This window comes from Myotis nattereri (genome assembly GCF_964212035.1).
Source record: "Myotis nattereri genome assembly, chromosome: 4".
Classification (NCBI taxonomy): domain Eukaryota; kingdom Metazoa; phylum Chordata; class Mammalia; order Chiroptera; family Vespertilionidae; genus Myotis; species Myotis nattereri.
Window position 1 is genome coordinate 66,239,402 of NC_138079.1, and position 18,439 is coordinate 66,257,840.

General features: G+C 35.9%; 1 protein-coding gene across 11 annotated transcripts in view; it reads left to right on the forward strand.

Annotated features, from left to right (window-relative positions):
• The window catches only part of APC (APC regulator of WNT signaling pathway), a 107,524-nt gene that overhangs the window by 76,014 nt on the left and 13,071 nt on the right, over window positions 1-18,439 (forward strand). For 5 of the 11 annotated variants that reach the window (XM_081090185.1, XM_081090187.1, XM_081090186.1 and 2 more), the window contains 7 exons: window positions 838-942; window positions 5,331-5,429; window positions 8,120-8,498; window positions 9,946-10,041; window positions 15,433-15,572; window positions 16,124-16,201; window positions 16,483-16,599. In XM_081090185.1, the coding sequence (XP_080946311.1) occupies window positions 838-942; window positions 5,331-5,429; window positions 8,120-8,498; window positions 9,946-10,041; window positions 15,433-15,572; window positions 16,124-16,201; window positions 16,483-16,599 (1,014 nt within the window). Of the gene's footprint in view, window positions 1-837; window positions 943-5,330; window positions 5,430-8,119; window positions 8,499-9,945; window positions 10,042-11,318; window positions 11,373-15,432; window positions 15,573-16,123; window positions 16,202-16,482; window positions 16,600-18,439 lie in introns of all 11 variants that reach the window. The other 6 variants (XM_081090184.1, XM_081090181.1, XM_081090189.1 and 3 more) reach the window with 4 other exon arrangements.

Consider the following 18,439-nt stretch of genomic DNA (forward strand, 5'->3'; position numbering starts at 1 on the left):
TGGTCACATTATAAATGGTATAGGAAAGCTTGATGTTTAAAGAACTTCCAGTGAAGCCATTTTGTGAAATAACTATCCATTATCTTGTCACATTTTTTAAAGTATAATTTTTATTTTAGAGTGTCATTTCTCTAGGGCAAACACATTTGTAAATTGTTTCTATAAAAGATAATGGGAAAATTATTTTCTTTGATTCTTCACTGTTATTTTTACAAAGTGACTGCTTTATACTGGATATAAACTATGTCTAAATGATTGCCTTTACTGGATATAATGTCATTTTCATTTCATATAACAGATGGTGGTTACATTAGAAAAGGTTTTTAGTTTTATTTATATCAGAATCTAAGAGCTTATCTATTTGTTTAATATGATTTTTATCAGCATATACTGTATATCTATATATCCTATGTAGAGTATACTTACACAGAAGGTATTTATAAACGTAGATAATAGTTTAAGTGTTATATTTGCAGCTCTGTTAAATGCCAGAATTATGTGACCTTGCAGAAAAGATAGTTATTTGTTCTAGTTGGGTTATATTCCTGATAGTGATGTGAGCACAGCTGGTGGAGGATGGTGTTTCTGTGAGTCTCAGAAAATCCTTTGTCTCGTGCAGCTCTAATGCTCAAGGGACACAATTCACTTTCCTCTTACCGAAATAGTCGACTGCCAGCCATGCTGGAGGTTATGAAGTCTGAAGTGTAGTAGTTCCATGCCTTTGTAAACCTGTATAATTTATGCATTCAGAGCTTTAAAATAAGAAAGGGAAAAAGCTGTGAGCTAAAAAAACAGACACCATTTTTTTATGTAATGATGTTAACTCCCTATTAACAGAGGTCATCTCAGAGCAAGCATGAAGCTGGCTCACATGAAGCTGAGCAGCAGAATGAAGGTCAAGGAGTGGCAGAAATCAACATGGCAACTTCTGGTAGTGGTCAGGTAAATAAATTATTTTTTTGTTTTTTAAATAAGCTATTTAAATATTTTTTAAATATGGTCCTCAGAATGATCTGTAAATCTTGTTTGTTTCCTTAGTCCTGAATACATATCTTCAGAAGATTTGGTACCAAAATGTTATCACTTTTCTTTATACATCTAACAATAATGTTTTCAAATTTTTAAAACTGTTTCATAATGTAAATTGTGTGTTTCTATTTTAGTCTAAAATGATTGATGTGACTAGATTTTTTTGAAAAATAAAATACTAAGCTGCATTTTGGTTATTTGTGTGACTTGACCTAGTTATTATTGCTTTCATTGAATAGATTTGCTCTTTCTCTAAGGCATTCTTTGCAAAGACATTTTTATGTTTTTAAAAATGATCTTAAGGACTTGCTATAGTTATTGTTTTCTCTTGTACTTCAAGATTACATAAATCTAAAAACCCAAGTCTTATTTTTGAAAAGATTATTTTAATGCTCATAAAAAGTAAAAGAGATGTAGCCTGGTTGTGTTTAACTATTGTTACATCATTTTTAGCAACATTATGGAAGTCAACTTGATTTTTTTATTAATACAGAACTATTGTCTTACTGTGCTGCTGTTAGTTTTCTATTAATTTTATTGGATGCATCCTAATATGACAGAATTTTTCTTTGGGGTGTTCTGTATGCCCCATATTGTTTCAATGAATATTTTTATGCTGTAAATGAATGATTTTTTAAAAATAGAATTTCACCGAGTTGGTTTTAAGGTAATTTTTCTACTGTTGATATAGACTATTTCTTTAGTGTCTATGTTACTTTTGATATTATTTATTTAAAAAGAGCATGCTTTTGTTCATTAAAATGTAAAGCTTAAAATCTCTCATACTTAAGTATTTAAATTTATTTTACTAAGTTAAAACAAAAAGATACTTCACTTTAGTATTACTAGTTAGCATTGCAGTGGGGAAAAGAAATTATATTTAAATAGCACATTTGAGTTACTTCTTTGTAATTTAGGGAATTATATGGGAAGCTTATGTGTTTCTACACATAAGTAGAAAGGAGGAAAATTACTTCTTGACAGAAAAAAAATTCTCTGCTTAGGATTAAACTTACCGTTAGTGCTTTGGGTCATATTCCAATTATTATATACTTCAAAGCCTTACCTATCTGATAATCAGGTTATCCATTAAAAAATAATAATTGAATCCTTATCACACTTCTTTCATTAATTCTTTCATCAGAATTAATCCTAAGTAGATTACATTTAATGTCAAAAATGAAAACTATTGCCCTGCCAGTGTGGCTCTGGTTGAGTGTTGACCCAAGAACCAAAAGGTCACCCACCAGTTCAATTCCCGGTCAGGGCACATGCCTGGTTGGGGGCATGCAGGAGGCAGCTGATCGATGATGTTTTTCTCTCATCAGTGTTTCTATCTCTCTCTCTCTCCCTCTCCCCACCTCTCTCTCTAAAAATCAATGGAAAAATAACCTCAGGTGAGGACCAAATAAATCTGTTAAAGCATGGGCAAACAACATGAACAGAAATTAAAAGGAACTAGAAATGGCTTGTAAACATGTGGAAAGATTATCAGTTTTATTAGTAATGATGTATAAATATAAGCTACAACCAAAGTAAAATATTTTTGGAGGCCATTGGATTGGCAAAGGTCAATAACACTCAGTGTTGCTAATGGTTAACTGTCATCCTCATATACTGTCTCTATTTGTGCAAAATGAATAACCTTTCTGAAGAACAAATTTTTAATATGCATCTAAACTTAATGTGCCAACTCTGTAGCTCATAATTGCAGCTTCTAAGATTTTACACTAATGAGGTAATCAGTTAAGAGTGCTCACACATGTTTGAAGAGATTCATCATAATATTATAACAGCAAAAATAGAAATAATCTGAATGTACATTAATAAATAATTAGTTAAATTATTCATCAACTGTGGATAAGTGGTCAAGTAGCTCTGAAGTAAATCCCACTTTCCCACCAACTAAGAAACAAAACTTTAGACAAGTAAATTCTGAGTTTTAGTGTTTCTTCTTAAAAAAAAAACAAAAAAACTATATATAAAAGCCTAAGCAACCGAACAACCTGTCACTATGATGCACACTGACCACCAGGGGGCAGACGCGCAATGCAGGAGCTGTCCCCTGATGGTCAGTACACTCCCACAGCGGGAGTGCCACTCAGCTGACTGACCCGTCCCAGTGGCCCACCAGCCCGGCAGCAGCCACTCACTCTCCCAGTAGTCCTGCAGGTACAATCTCCAGAGAATGGGCCAGGCACTGACCCGCCACCAGGAAGTCAGCCTTAGGCACCGCGGCCACTTCCCCTCCCTAGATGCTCCACAAGGAAGAAACAATATAAAATAGGCTGCCAAGTGGCTCCCAACAACTGGTGCAAATGTCAGCAGGACAGATCCGGATCTCGGGCTGGCAAGGGCATCCCACCACCTGCCTGGAGGGTCAATTGTGTCTCAGGTACTCCCCCATCCCCCCTGGGGACCCTGAATTAGTGCACTGGGCCTCTAATAAGGTGATACAGTTGTGAAAATTAAATGCAGTATGCACTTAACATAGTCCCTGGCATATAGCAGATACTTATTAAAGGTAACATTATTGTTGTTACTAGTAACTAATAATAGTTGTGTATTTTTTTTAATTGATTTGAGAGAGAGAGAGAGGAAAGGAGAGGGGGAAAGAGAGAAACATTGATTGGTTGTCTCCCATACGTACTCTGAAAGGGGGGGTGGGGGGGTGGGGAGGGGTTTGAACCTGTGACCTGGGTATGTGCCCTGGCCAGGAATTGAACCACAATCCTTCAGAGCACAGATGATGCTCCAACCAACTGAGCCACACCAGCCAGGGCAGTTATTTTTAAAGAAACGTATTTTGCGCCAGATACTGTATTAGACTCTGGAAATAGATAATTGAAAAAGACAGATAGTCCCTAGCCCAGTGATGGCGAACCTATGACACGCGTGTCAGAGGTGACAGGCGAACTCATTTTTTTGGTTGATTTTTCTTTGTTAAATAGCATTTAAATATATAAAATAAATATCAAAAATATAAATCTTTGTTTTACTATGGTTGCAAATATCAAAAAATTTCTATATGTGACACGGCACCAGAGTTAAGTTAGGGTTTTTCAAAATGCTGACACACCGAGCTCAAAAGGTTCGCCATCACTGCCCTAGCCTCATGAAACTTACATGGCATATCCATGCAAATGTTAAAAATGACAAATTACATCTGTTAATACAGAGTTCTAACTTTTAGTCTTCAGCCTTGCCTTTTTTTCTAGTATATTCTTCACATTATAATCAAAGTGATCCTTCTAAAACACAAATCTGATCAAATCACTTACTTGTTTAGACAATTCAGTGGCTACCCACTCCCCATAGAAGAGTATGTAGTTCTTTATGTTATCAACTCTTCCAGCAGTATTTCTGTTTGCCCTGTTTCTCTCCCGTCTCTCAGCTCAACTTCTCCAGTCCTTAAGTATGTCGAAGCCTTCCAAATAATGTTCCCTGTGGCTGGAACTCTCTTCTACTTTGTTCACTTGTATGTGTTTTACTCATCTTTCCCCTCAGTTTTAAATGGCATTTCTTTCAGGACATTTTCCTTGTTCCCACCTCTGTGAAATATATAAAGTTGTTCTCACAGCATTTAATACAGTTTGTTGGTTTAATTGTCTACTTGCCTTTTTAAAGACCTCCTCTAATAGAAGTTTCAAGCAGTCTTCTCTATACTTTGAGCTCCCAAAGAACTTGGACTATACTGAATTCACAGTCAGTTTGTGGTAATTTGAAGCATTTCATCAGTGGAGCTTTCTGTCAATCAATTTATGTTTAACTGAATGTGTTTGCATGTCTTTGGGTCTGTAAAAAAAGTATTACTCAGAATTTCTTTAATATTTGGTTTCTTCTGGAGTGTAATTTAACTGTCTTTTGCAACAAATTTCCTTTTCGTCAGTTTTTCTCTAAAATTTACTTAATTTATAGGTAAAAACATTCCTTTTTTTTTTTTTTTTTTTTTTGGTTAATCCTCACCTGAGGATACTTTTCCATTGATTTTCAGAGAGGAAGAGAGACAGAGAGAGAAACATAAATGTGTGTATCAATTAGTTGCCTCCCACACATATCCTGACCCGGGTTGGGGATTGAGCCTATAACCAAAGTACAGGTACGTGCCCTTGACCAGAATCGAACCCGTGACTCTTCAGTTCCAGAGCCAATGCTCTATCCAGGGAGCCAAATTGCCTAGGGTAATGTTCATGCTGTTAATGCTATATTTAGCTGTCTACCGTAAAGAGTACTTTAACATGAAGTTAGCTATATTTATATACAATCTAAATTACACGATCTATAATTTGCTTAATTTCTAGAGTTCGGCTACACGAATGGATCATGAAACAGCCAGTGTTTTGAGTTCTAGTAGCACACACTCTGCTCCTCGGAGGCTGACAAGTCATCTGGGAACCAAGGTAACAGAAGATTATAAACCTGGTCACTAATACTATGAATACTTCCCTAATATTCGTTAGATAAGTCACTAAAAACATTCTTTCTCATCTTTTAAATAGAGGAGAATTTTGATGCCATCATCACAGATTCTTAAAGAAATGACATCTTTTTATACAAAGGAGCACAAAGGGAGAATAGGGATTGTTAAAAGTGCCAAGTTAGCTAGTTTTTTTCATATTTTTTTTCCCAGCCTTGTCCACTTCTCTGCCAGTATCCTAAGCTCCAACCTCACTGGCTTACTTGCTTTCCTGAGCTCTCCCTTTATCCTCCACGTCTTGCCTGCAGTGGCACGCATCTCCACTCTCTACCTCGTCTCACAACAGCTCTCAAAGCTTTAGCCAGCCTTCAGAACTCTTCTCAGGCTTGCTTCTTTACAAAACATTTTCTGATTCCCATGGTCCTCTCACCTCCCCATGTAGTCTCTCTGCCTCCTTTGAATCACTACAGTGCATGAAACTGTCTTGGAAAACAGAGACTGTCTTTTATGTATCATGTGCTGCATCTAGCACAGAGCCTGCGAATAATGAGTGTTTGTTTAATAAATATTTATTTAAATAGATGGAACAGTTATTGAAATTGAATGTTATCCATTGCTGATAAGTCAGCTCTCTTAGGGTCTCTCAGATGTTAACAAGTATCTTAGGACTTGGGAATAGCATGTTTGAAAAGAAAGTAATTATTTTATTACTGTTAAAGCCAGAGACTTTAATATTATATTAACAAAGGATGAAATTCTAACATTACTACACAATTTATTTTTCATTAAATCTAAATAATTCCATTAATTGTTTTCATAGCATATTCTGTATACTCTTTATTTTAATAATATAATGGCTCTTAGGAAAAGCATTACTGAAATAACTAATATTGACTTAAGAAATGAATTTTGGAGTAGTTATATTGTTAATATAAGACCTAATTCTTTTAATAACTCAAAATAGCTACTACTTGGGACCTTTGGAATGCTAGTAACTGTGCTAGGATTGTATGTATGTTATCTCTAATTTTCTCAAACTCTATGAGATATTCTTGTTTCTCTTTGTTAAATGAGAAAACAGATACAAAAGTGATTCAGGCAGCCGTTGTATAATTAAATTGGACTTCAACCCCAGATCTATCCAACATCAATACATAGTTTTTACTATAAAGAAAATCTCTAATATTCAACATTACTGTTGCATGAACACTGACAGCTATAATACCTTTTTCTTTTGAAGTAATTTGTGCATAATACAAGAGCTTCCTACATTTTTGAATGCCAGCTACTAACCTATATATGTATTAATTCATTTAATCTTCAAGAGAAAACCCTATTAGGTGAATTCCTTCATTTTGCAACTGAAAAAATGGGCTCAGAGAAATCAGATAACTTGTTCGTATCACACAGCTCACTCATAAGTAGTGGAGCCAGAATTTGAAAACCCATTTATCCATAATTCTACACTGTCTTCCTAAAACCTTCATATCTAAGAGTAGTCTGTGTTTACACGTTTAGAGGAGTTTCTTAACCTAAGCACTATTGACTGGATAATTCTTTGTTGCATTGTAGCCTGCTTAGCAGCATTTCTGGTTTGTACCCACTACACACCCATAGCACTTCCTCCTGTAGTTGTGACAACCAAAAATGTCTCCAAGGCATTGCCAAAAAGTTAAGAACCACTGATTTATAGACATGATACATTCTTTATATAATACTCTTTACTTTTCTCGAGCTTTAAAATGAAGTTGATCATAGTCCAAGATAACTGGCCAGTGTAGCTCAATTGGTTGGAGCATTGCCCTTACACCAAAAGGTGGCAGGTTCAATTTTCAGTCAGTGCACATACTCAAGATGCAAATTCCATTCCCAGTCAGGGGGGAAGAAAGAAGGGGGAGGGTGTACAGTAGGCAACCAATCGATGTTTCTTTCTCTTTCCCTTCTTCTCTCTAAAATCAATGAAAAACATCCTTAAGTGAGGATTTTTTTAAAAAAAGATAACAGTACTGTTTCCTTTTTCAAATTGCTTCTAAGTAAATCCTTAGACTTTATTGTCAGAGAGTCGATGCTTAGCAATTGCTTTTAGAAAAAATTGTATGAGAATCTTTGCTTTGTACTCTTTATGTAATCATAGCATTCTTTTTATGACAAAGTGTTTTTTATATGTGTAAGGGAGAAATCTTATAATTTTAACAATACTATTATAATCTTTTGAGTGTTAGTGATTGCTGAACACTAGTACTTAGTAAAAATGATTGTTGAAAACTTTTATATTTATTAATTATAGTTGTAGATTAAAAGAAGTAAAACAAAATTTTTAATTCTCCCAAGAATTTAGATAGACCACCTTCCTCACTCTGTGAGTGAAATTAGTTGATTTTCATTCATTATAATCAATGAATTATCACGAGCTGATCCAGATAAACACAATTTAAGTATGTAAGAACCTACTTCCTCTTTCAGCACTGTATACTACCACTACTATTATTTACTCATACAAACAAATTGGTGATGATTATATAAATTTTGAAATAGCGTTCATTACTTCATCATGGCAAGAGTTTTTTGTTTTTTTGTAATGAGTTACAATAAATATCCCATTCATCACTTCATTGGTGTTGGCTTTTGGATATTAAAGTCATAATTTTGTTTCTAAACTCATTTGGCCCACAGGTGGAAATGGTGTATTCATTGTTGTCAATGCTTGGTACTCATGATAAGGATGATATGTCACGAACTTTGCTAGCTATGTCTAGCTCCCAAGACAGCTGTATATCCATGCGACAGTCTGGATGTCTTCCTCTCCTCATCCAGCTTTTACATGGCAATGACAAAGACTCTGTGTTGTTGGGAAATTCCCGGGGCAGTAAAGAGGCTCGGGCCAGGGCCAGTGCAGCACTCCACAACATCATTCACTCACAGCCTGATGACAAGAGAGGCAGGCGTGAAATCCGAGTCCTTCATCTTTTGGAACAGATACGAGCTTACTGTGAAACCTGTTGGGAGTGGCAGGAAGCCCACGAACAAGGCATGGACCAGGACAAAAATCCAAGTATGTTCCCTATAGTGTACATCACAGTGCATGTTACAAAACAAATGTAAACGTTTTTAAAAAGAAAACTTTTAGTTCGTATGTTGTCTTTATGAATAGGACAGGAAATGCATATTAGCCATCTACGCTACTAACATAGTTTAAAGCTTAAGTCTGTTTTAAGTCTAAAATTAAGAAAAATGTAGCAAAGGGAAATGTTATATGCACTATGATGCAGCAAAGAAAAAGAACAGGAAATCAAGAGAGACAGAGTCATAGCATAGTACATCTAGGATCTGAGTAATTATGTTGCCCATCTCTTTTATTTTATAGATGAAGTTCAGAAAAGAAACTTTACATAAGTTTTTTCAGCAAGCCATTATCTTTTACATTTGCATATCACTCTACTCAGTAGATACAGAGCTGTTATATTTGTTGTTATTTGATCCTCACAACAAACTGTGAAGTAGGAAGGGAAGGTATTATCTCCATTTTACAGATGAAGATACTGAGACTCAGAAAAGCTAAAGATTTGCCTGTGGCATCACAGTTAGTAAGTGGAGCCAGGAACAGAGGCCAGATTTCCTGATTCTCAACTCCGTGCCCTTCCTACCACACCATCCTGCTCCAGGCAATGGGTCCCTATTGCTGGGGGTGATCAGCCACCCAGCTCTTTTGCTCAGGAGAGACCCTTGGCCACCAGCCCCTGTCCCTCAGACACAGGGAACATGGGAGCAGGAACCCTTGGGCACATAACTTCATTCCTGTAGCAAGAACCAAAATTAGTAAGTATATAAGGTAAGATTTTCCTTTCGCCTGATAAAAAAATACACATGCACACGGCACCTCAAAAAAATTAAATAGAATGAATTATTATTGCTTCTGAAAAATAGACTTGCTTTTTAAATTTTATTTCAGGTAACAAGTTTTGAAACCTTGTGCATAATACTAAATGTGGAGGTATATTTTCTTGGATACCTTTTCTTTAAATTTTTACTATCTAGTATCTGTCAATATAGTAAGTAAATTTTCTCTACTAGGTTTATACTAGCTTTCTCTACTACATTTGTACACAGTGATGTGCTTCTAATCCACACTCATGACAATAGTTTAAGTAGAAATTTTAAATAAAATTAATTTTATACCAAAATGTTTTTATTCTTTCATGTAGTAAACATAATTTTAAATTATTTTAGTTATAGCAAAAACCTGCAAGGGTCTTATTCTAACAGACTTGGTCAAGGGCAATTGAATGGTAAACATTTTTATGGAACCAAGAAAAGCCTTTTACTCATATTTTCTTTTCCATGTTGGTAATATTTATTTATCTACTCAGCAAATGTTTATTAAACCATTAAACTGTGCATTAGGGATATGTTAGTGAGCCCTGTGTATTTTTCAAGTATAGTAAACATCATTTCTTTTGAGAAAACAAAGCATTATGGTTTATGTCAATTTTATTTTTTAGTGCCAGCTCCTGTTGAACATCAGATCTGTCCTGCTGTGTGTGTTCTAATGAAACTTTCGTTTGATGAAGAACATAGACATGCAATGAATGAACTTGGTAAGACAGAAATGTTTCTTAATGCCATAGAAAAATACTAAAGATTTCATCATTGTTGAAATTGAACATAAGGCCACTAACTTATATTACCAGCTGCTTCCTCCTTGTAGCAAATGATGATAGTCTCATTTCCAGAGAAGAAAAGGTTCTAAATAATAGAAGCTGCTACCCCAAACTAACTTGGATTTTCAAAATCTCAGTTATAGATTGGAAAAATTACTAAATAAGCCACTCCTTGCCCCTATTGCCAAGGTAGACCCTGTGTGACAGCTGACAGGGAGGGTAATTTGAATTATTTTGAAATGTGGAGCTCCTTCATTGTTCCTGAACTGAGTCACTTCTGATGCACACCAGAAGATACTCATCTACCTTTGTGGTTATCAGTCCTTTACTGGATTTTCATGATAAGCAGCATGGTATCTTTGAAACTGGTTATTATGGAAAAGCATTATGCTTTAATTTAAATCAGAAACGTTCTATTAATTTTGGAAGGATTACACTTCTTTAGGTATGTGTTATCACACACTCTAATCACACCTACATTTGTGCACCCCATTTTTCATGTAACGGTTTTTCTTTGATTTCTAGGTTCATTTTGCACAGGTGATATTTATAAATTGCATCTTGCTGAGCCATCTCATGTGAACTGGATCTCTCTAGTGGTGCCACAAGCAAGACCGTACACTGGGTCCCCATCTTAGTGTAGCTGTGCCCTGGCTTTTTGTGCTATTTATGTTACATTGCATTCCAGCCCCCCCCCTTTGTTTTCCTGTCACCCTCATCATTATCATTCATCATTTATCTTAAAAGTGACAAAGTCATGAGACTTTACAGAGAATCTGGACAGCCAAAATGAGTGTTGTCTCCTTCAGAGTCATTACTTCGGGAGGCTATATACTTCTGGTTTCGGGCCTGACCTCCAGCCATGCTTTTCTTCCCACAGGCCCTAGCAATTGGCCCACCTGAATCTCTCCTTCCCCCACCACCTCCCTCAGCCTCCTGTGGAGCTGAGTATAATCTTAGGAGTTCTCCCCACCTCAGTACAGTCTTGACATTTGTGAAAGTTTTATGTTTGGATGGATTTTTTAAAATACTATTAATAATGGGAAGGGGTTAAAAATAATAAACAGAAAAATTAATCCAAGCTTAAGCTAATGCCAAGATTTTTCTATAAATGTTCCTGTGTTCCAATGGACTGTAGACTAGGACTGACACATTAATCATCTGAATTTCAAAGTAAATCGTAGACTCAGTATTTGTTCCTCTTCCTTCTTCAGGTAGGAAGGCTACCCGGGGCATTTCATCACAGGAGCTAGGGCAGGGGCTTTCAGGTGAGGAGCAGGATGGGGCCTCTGGGGTGTGACTGCGGGGACATAGCACAGAGGATTGCCTTCTTCTCATTGCTAGCCTCCGAATTTGCACTGGAACAAAAGAAGGATCAAGGTTTGTGGATTGTGGAGAAATAGAGTAAGAAAGCGTCAAGTATCTGACTATGAGGGATAAGGAGGGGGAAAGTCCCTAATAGGTGAAGGGAAATTCCTAAACCCAATCATCTGGGACTGTCATTTGTCCATACAAGAAGATTCTACAGCTATCAGGGTCATATAAGTTTGCACCTATTAGTACTGCAAGTTTTAGACTCTTAACAGTAGTGATATATTTACTACTTTATTAATTCTTAGCTCTGACCCAGAAACTTTGCTAGGCACTAAATATAAAAAAAAGGTTAAGATTTAGTCCTGACTTTCCAGGAACTCATGGTTTATTTGCATTAATATTTCTGAAACCAGATCATAATAAACACTAGAGTTACTTGTCAAACCATGTAGGTACTCTGGCCCTGTAGCAACCTGGCTTAGTAAAGCAATCTCCAGGGGGGAACCTAGGAGTCATATTTAATAAGTGACTTAGGTAATTCTTCTGGTCAAGATATTTTATAAAACACCAATCTATAAAACACTGATGCTGGGCCCCTGATACTTATTTTAGAATGAGGCTAATGGTGACTATCTAAACCAAGTTTATACACACACACACACTTTAAAAATTATATCATCTTTCTGTTATCTTTTTTTGGATTAAAGATTCTGTTGAATGTCACCAGAAGCTGTTGGTCCTTTACTACCTATAATGTTACGAGATACCATATTGGGTACTATTTGGTTCATATGGGCCCTATTTTCTAACATAGGCACTAAGGAAAATATAGAAGGACATGCTCATTATCTTTGCATTTTTCTCAGAGCAACCTATTTTTTTTTTTCTAACAATCATGAGTTTTCATATTTTTACTTACCTGAAACATAAAGGGCTCTCTCTCTTTTATCTGATATCCTAAATTCTATTGAATGTTCTTTTCTCATTAGCCATGTTCTTCATGGTTTTGTTCACATTGGCCATATCCTTCTTTATTTTTATTTTTTTCAGAATCAAATCCTAAGATTTTGTAGTTTTTCCATACAAGAGTACTCAACTCTTTGCTCATTTAGTGCCTTCTTGGAATCTTTATCACAAATATCGCTATGCTGGGCAGGATTTAATGTAGGCACAAAATACAGTATGTTTTGTTTTGGTTTTGAGAGTCTCCTTTATAATGCTCAACATTTTGGTGATTTCATCAGTACACAGGGCCACTGTCTTCAGGTCGACAGTGACACCCCCACCCCTGACCCCCGCCCAGGGTCAATTTCCTGGGTCAAAACTCTCAGTTCTTTTCCTGACTCTTCTTCTTTATCCAAGCATCACATGTGGAATTCCTCAGAGCTCTCTCCAAGGCTCTCTTCCTCTCCTCTCTCCATAGGCAGTGTCTTCCACTTCAATTACAATGTTTTTAAATTTACATCTTAATCCAAGTTCTTTCTCCTGAGTTTTAAATACATTATCAAATTGGTCCTCTGACATCTTTACTTGGAAGGTTTTACAGACATTTCTAACTCAGCTGCCACAACTGAAATTTTTATCTCCTCCATCCCCAGATCTCTCTCTCTTCCAGGGTTTCTTTTCTCAGAAAATAGCATTCCAATCAACCTAGTTGCTCAAGCCAGAATCTTGAAAGATATCCATGACTCTGTCCTTCCCTTATATAGCTAGTAACTGAGTCTTTAATTCTGCTGCTTAAATATATCTCAAATCACTGCTCTTCTTTTCATCCCCAATTCAAACCACTATCATCTCTTATATTCTGAAGTACTTTGTCTTACTTGTCTCCCAACTTCCAGTCATAATCTGTTTTGCACCCTTCAACCACCACTCTATGTAGAGCACATATATAATTTTTCCTTCCCCTACCTGAAGTCCTTTATGTATGGTACATAAAGTCCTGCATGTTCTGGCCTCTACCCATTTGTAGCCTCCTGTAACCTTGATGCTGTACAGTGGGGCCTTGACTTATGAGTTTAATTCGTTCCATGACGGAGCTCGTAACTCAAATTATTCGTGTGTCAAATCAAACAGTGAACGAGTGAGACACGTGATGCTGGGCTGATGTTGTGGTGTTCACTGTGATGTTCGATGCGCCAACTAGCGGTGGGGTATCTGAAGCTGGCTCGTAACTCGAATTTTAGCTCGCAACTCAAAGCAAAAATTTGGCCGAGAGACAGCTCGTATCTCAAAAAACTCGTTAGTCGGGACACTCGTAAGTCAAGGACTCACTGTATATTTCAGGCCCAGAGGCCCTTGCATATGCTATTTCATCTGCCTAAAATGCTTTATTATTCCTACTCCACCTTTTTAGATACTCCTTCAACATTTAAGTCTCAACTTAAACATTATTTCCTCAGTCTTTTTCTTGATCTCTTCAGTCTAAGTTAAATCTAGCTGTTATTTTGCTCTGTACTTACACAGTCCAACACACTTTAATTAGTTGTTCAGTGTCTGCCTTTGCTGTAATCTATAAACTCCATATAGACAGTGACTGTATTTTATTCACTGTTACATATATTTTCCATCATTATGGGGAGTTGGAGGAAAATCTTCCTAAATATGATTTGGATTTTCCTTAACCAAATTAATTTTCACGTACCTATATTAAACTTATCTGTCATTTCTGCTAATTATAAAAATTTGTGTGAATCTTCCTATACTTAAATCCCCTGGCCTGGAATTCTTGATCCAAGATAGAACTTTGTCTGTTTTGCAATCTTGCAGATTCCTCTATATACTGACCCTTCCAGGTTATTTGCAAAATATTAAATGTACAGGTTCTCTTAGATTAATGAACTGACACTTTAGACTTACAGTATCCAAGAATTGTCTGTTTGTAGTCATCCTTTCTTTTTGTGTAACCCACTTCTCTGTGACAAAACAATATTCTCATTTCCACAATGATTAATATTGTTGATGAATAATATTTGAGTAGCCTCCATACATTTTTATTTTTGTTCACCCCCTCACCATTTTGCATTGCCTTTTGTTTGTTTTGTTTTTACTACCCCTGCCTTTATGTCTTTCCCTTTCCTTTCTCATCATTTTTCTCCTTGCCTTCCTAGTGTTGACCACTGTGGGCATTGTTGAGCATACCCAGTGGTGGGAATCAAGGGGAAAGAAAATACTAAATCCTAGTATAGTTGGTATTTGACACCTGTGAGTATCAAAGAAAAGTAAACGTTTTTAAAAATATGAATAAGTAGTTTTATAGAACTTAGTATCAAATTGAACAGATAATTATTTTTCATTTTAAAAAATAATCTTTGCCCTAACCGGTTTGGATCGGTGGATAGAGCGTCGGACTGCGGATTGAAGGGTCCCAGGTTCGATTCCGATCAAGGGCATGTACCTTGGTTGCGGGCACATCCCCATTGGGGAGTGTGCAGGAGGCAGCTGATCGATGTTTCTAACTCTCTATCCTTCTCCCTTCCTCTCTGTAAACAATAAAATATATTAACTAAATAAATAAAAATAAAAAATAAGCTTTGCTTCATGCACAGTTTAATTGGTAACTTTCAGTATTCTTAAGGATAATTATTCAGCAGGTAAAAAATATTAAAGTAATTAGGCAAGTGTGTGCAACAATGAAGAGTGTAAAATCCTAATAATAAAAACAAGTTATCTGTTTACATTCAGGAAGACCTAGTGTTAAAAAATAGTCTTCTCCATCATTGACAAGATAGAGTGTATGTGTAATAAATAGAGTATAATGCTCATTTCACTTAGTAAGGCAAGGGCTGGAGGGTGGAGAAACTGGCGAAAAATGGGATAGTTGTCAGTTGTATTTTATAAACGTATTACACAAAAGTCCTATAACATTTTTTGTAGCTTGTAATTCTAAAGACAAATTTAAACCATGTATTCTCATTCTTGAGATTTTTTTTCCTAATATTTAAGTTATAAACTTGGTTCCAGTTTGTTTTATTTTAGATTATTGTCTTTTTTCTCTTGCCCTTTTTAAATTAGGGGGACTACAGGCCATTGCAGAATTATTGCAAGTGGACTGTGAAATGTATGGGCTTACTAATGACCACTACAGTATTACATTAAGACGATATGCTGGAATGGCTTTGACAAACTTGACTTTTGGAGATGTAGCCAACAAGGTATGTTTTAGAAGATCCATTTCTTAAGACATCTCAGGTATGATGGGTTAGTTTACTTCATACAAACTACTTTTCACTGGTTTTCTTTTTATCACTCTCCTCATTAAACACTGACTAAAAAAAACCTGTATTTCACATCCCACTGTACTTCCTTATTCATTTGGTTGTGTTATAATTAAGCAAGAGCAAAAGATAGAACTCAGTAGTGGATTTATTTAATTGCAAAACATCTGGAAATCCTCATGACCAGTGTGTTACACACATACTGGTTGTATCCAAATGAGAGAACTTTAAAAATCCTTTGCTTCTCATTTCTTATCATTTATTCACTTTGTTTTTCCAATTTGCCAAGAGAAGAACAGATAACAAATGATTAGGAGAGTATTTTTCTCTCATTTATGTAATCTGATTCTAAATCTTTCATGGGTAAAATATTAGCTATAATTAAAGTGGGACTAGTACAGCTGTATTTTAAGTTTAGTAGTCAGAAATGAAGCACACCTTCAGGCTGCCTTGTGACTGACCCTCTGTTCCATGTCTGACTTTTGCAGGCTACACTCTGCTCTATGAAAGGCTGCATGAGAGCACTGGTGGCCCAACTAAAATCTGAAAGTGAGGACTTACAGCAGGTACTACTTAGAATTTGAATTGTTTTTCTCAGATATTAGCTGGTGAATATCCTGATTTAGATTAATTTAAGCTGTGGCTCAGTTTTTAGTATCTCATGTTTAAATTACAGTTATATTAACATCAGAATAAAGGAAAATAATTATAGGAATTCCTTTTGACATCATATTAGCATTTAAGAGGAATTTCTTAATAGATTTCTACTCTGCTAGCATTAAAAATAAAAAATGCAGACAGTATAAATCATTTTAATACAAGTATTCTAAACTCGATTCATTTGCAGGTTATTGCAAGTGTTTTGAGGAATTTGTCTTGGAGAGCAGATGTAAATAGTAAAAAGACATTGCGTGAAGTTGGAAGTGTGAAAGCATTGATGGAATGTGCTTTGGAAGTTAAAAAGGTACCTTTGAAAACATTTAGTATTGTAATATGGTTTCATCCTTAGATACTTTCTTGTCACCCTCTCCCACACAGATTTCCTAATTCTTGACCTGTTTATCTCATCAGTCTTTAGTCTAGACTACTCCAAGCTCCTAAAGTATTAAGATGGAAAAGATTATACTGTAGCCTGCTGTAAGTTAAACTTTCTCAGACTCGCCACTGTTGACATCTTGGCCCAGATAATTATTTGGGGGGACTGAACTGTGCTTTGTAGGATGTTTAGCAGTATTCCTAGCCTTTACTCACTAGATGTCAGTACATCCTCCCCTCAGTCCTGACAGGCAAAAATGTCTCCAGATATTACCAAATGTTCCCCAGAAGGGAGGAAGGACAGAATCGCCCCCCAGGTGAGAATCACTGGTATAAGTGTTGTCTCTGTTCTCTTAAAATCTCAATCCCCCACCCTAACTGGTTTGGCTCAGTGGATAGAGTGTCAGCCCGTGGACTGAAGGGTTGAGTTCAATTCTGGTCAAAGGCACCAATTCCCTGGCTCTGGCCGGGGTACGTGCAAGAGGCAACTAGTCGATGTGTCTCTCTCACATCAATGTTTCTCTCTGTCTCTTCCTCTCCCTTCCATTCTCTCTAAAAATCAATGGAAAAATATCATGGGGTAAGGATTAACAAAACAAAATAATAAATCTCAATCCCCCAAAGTTCTCAAATTTTCATGGTCAGCTTAGCAAGAAGTGATCAGACTCACTCAAGAGTGAGGAATCCCCAAATATTAATTTGTTTGTAAAAGGAAGTATGTCCAGGTGGATATCTATTTGAGAAACTAAGATTTTTTAAATTACTATTATTAAACTTGAAATTTGAGAGGGACTAAGCAAGTCTTCTTAGCTAATTCAGGTTTCTTTTCACCCAACCAGTCCTCCTGGAACCACAGCCTACATTTTCTTTCTTTAAAATTTTCTTTTCAGAAAAGGCAAAACATTTTGGTTTTTATTGTTTGTTTATTTATGTATTTTTGCTAAGTTATATTATTTTATATCTGGAAAACCCAGTAAAATCAACTGAAAAGTGATTAGAAATAAGAAACATTTAACTAAATAACTGGCTATAAAGATAATATTCAAATATATTTAGGGTCTGCATGAAGATACCTTTAAAACACTGCCGAATTGGCAGAACACTGGTACTGATGCTGCAGAAAAGAAGATACTTGAATGGCCATTAAGTACTTGAAAAGATACTCAACAGCTTTAGTCATCGGGGAGAATGTAAATTAAAACTACAGTGAGATACCATTACACATGGTATATTGGTTAAAATTTAAAGATTGACCAAGTGTTGTCAAGAATGTTGAACAGCTGAAATTCTCATGCAATGCTGATGGGAATGTAAAATGATATAACCACTCTTTGGAGAACATTTGTCAATGTTTTTAAAGGTTAAATATATACCTACCTTAAAACACATTTTTTACTCTTTAAATATTTACCCAAGAGGAACAAAAATTTGCATTCACACAAAAATTTATACACAGATGTTCAGCGATATTATTTGTGGTAGCCAAAAACTAGAACTAAATCTAATGTCCATCAACAGGTGAATGGGTAAACAAACTGTGGAATATCCAAAATGGAATACTATTCGCTATAAAAAGAATGAACTGAAACATGCAGTAACCTATAATGGCAGAAATAGACCAGTAGTTGCCTGGGGTTGGGGTGAATTACAAGGAATTACTAGGAATTAAAGTAAATGTTTATTATCTTGATTGGAGTGATGGAAGCATCAAAGGTGATCAAATTGCACACTTGAAATGTGTGCAGTTTATTCTCCAGTTATACTTCAAT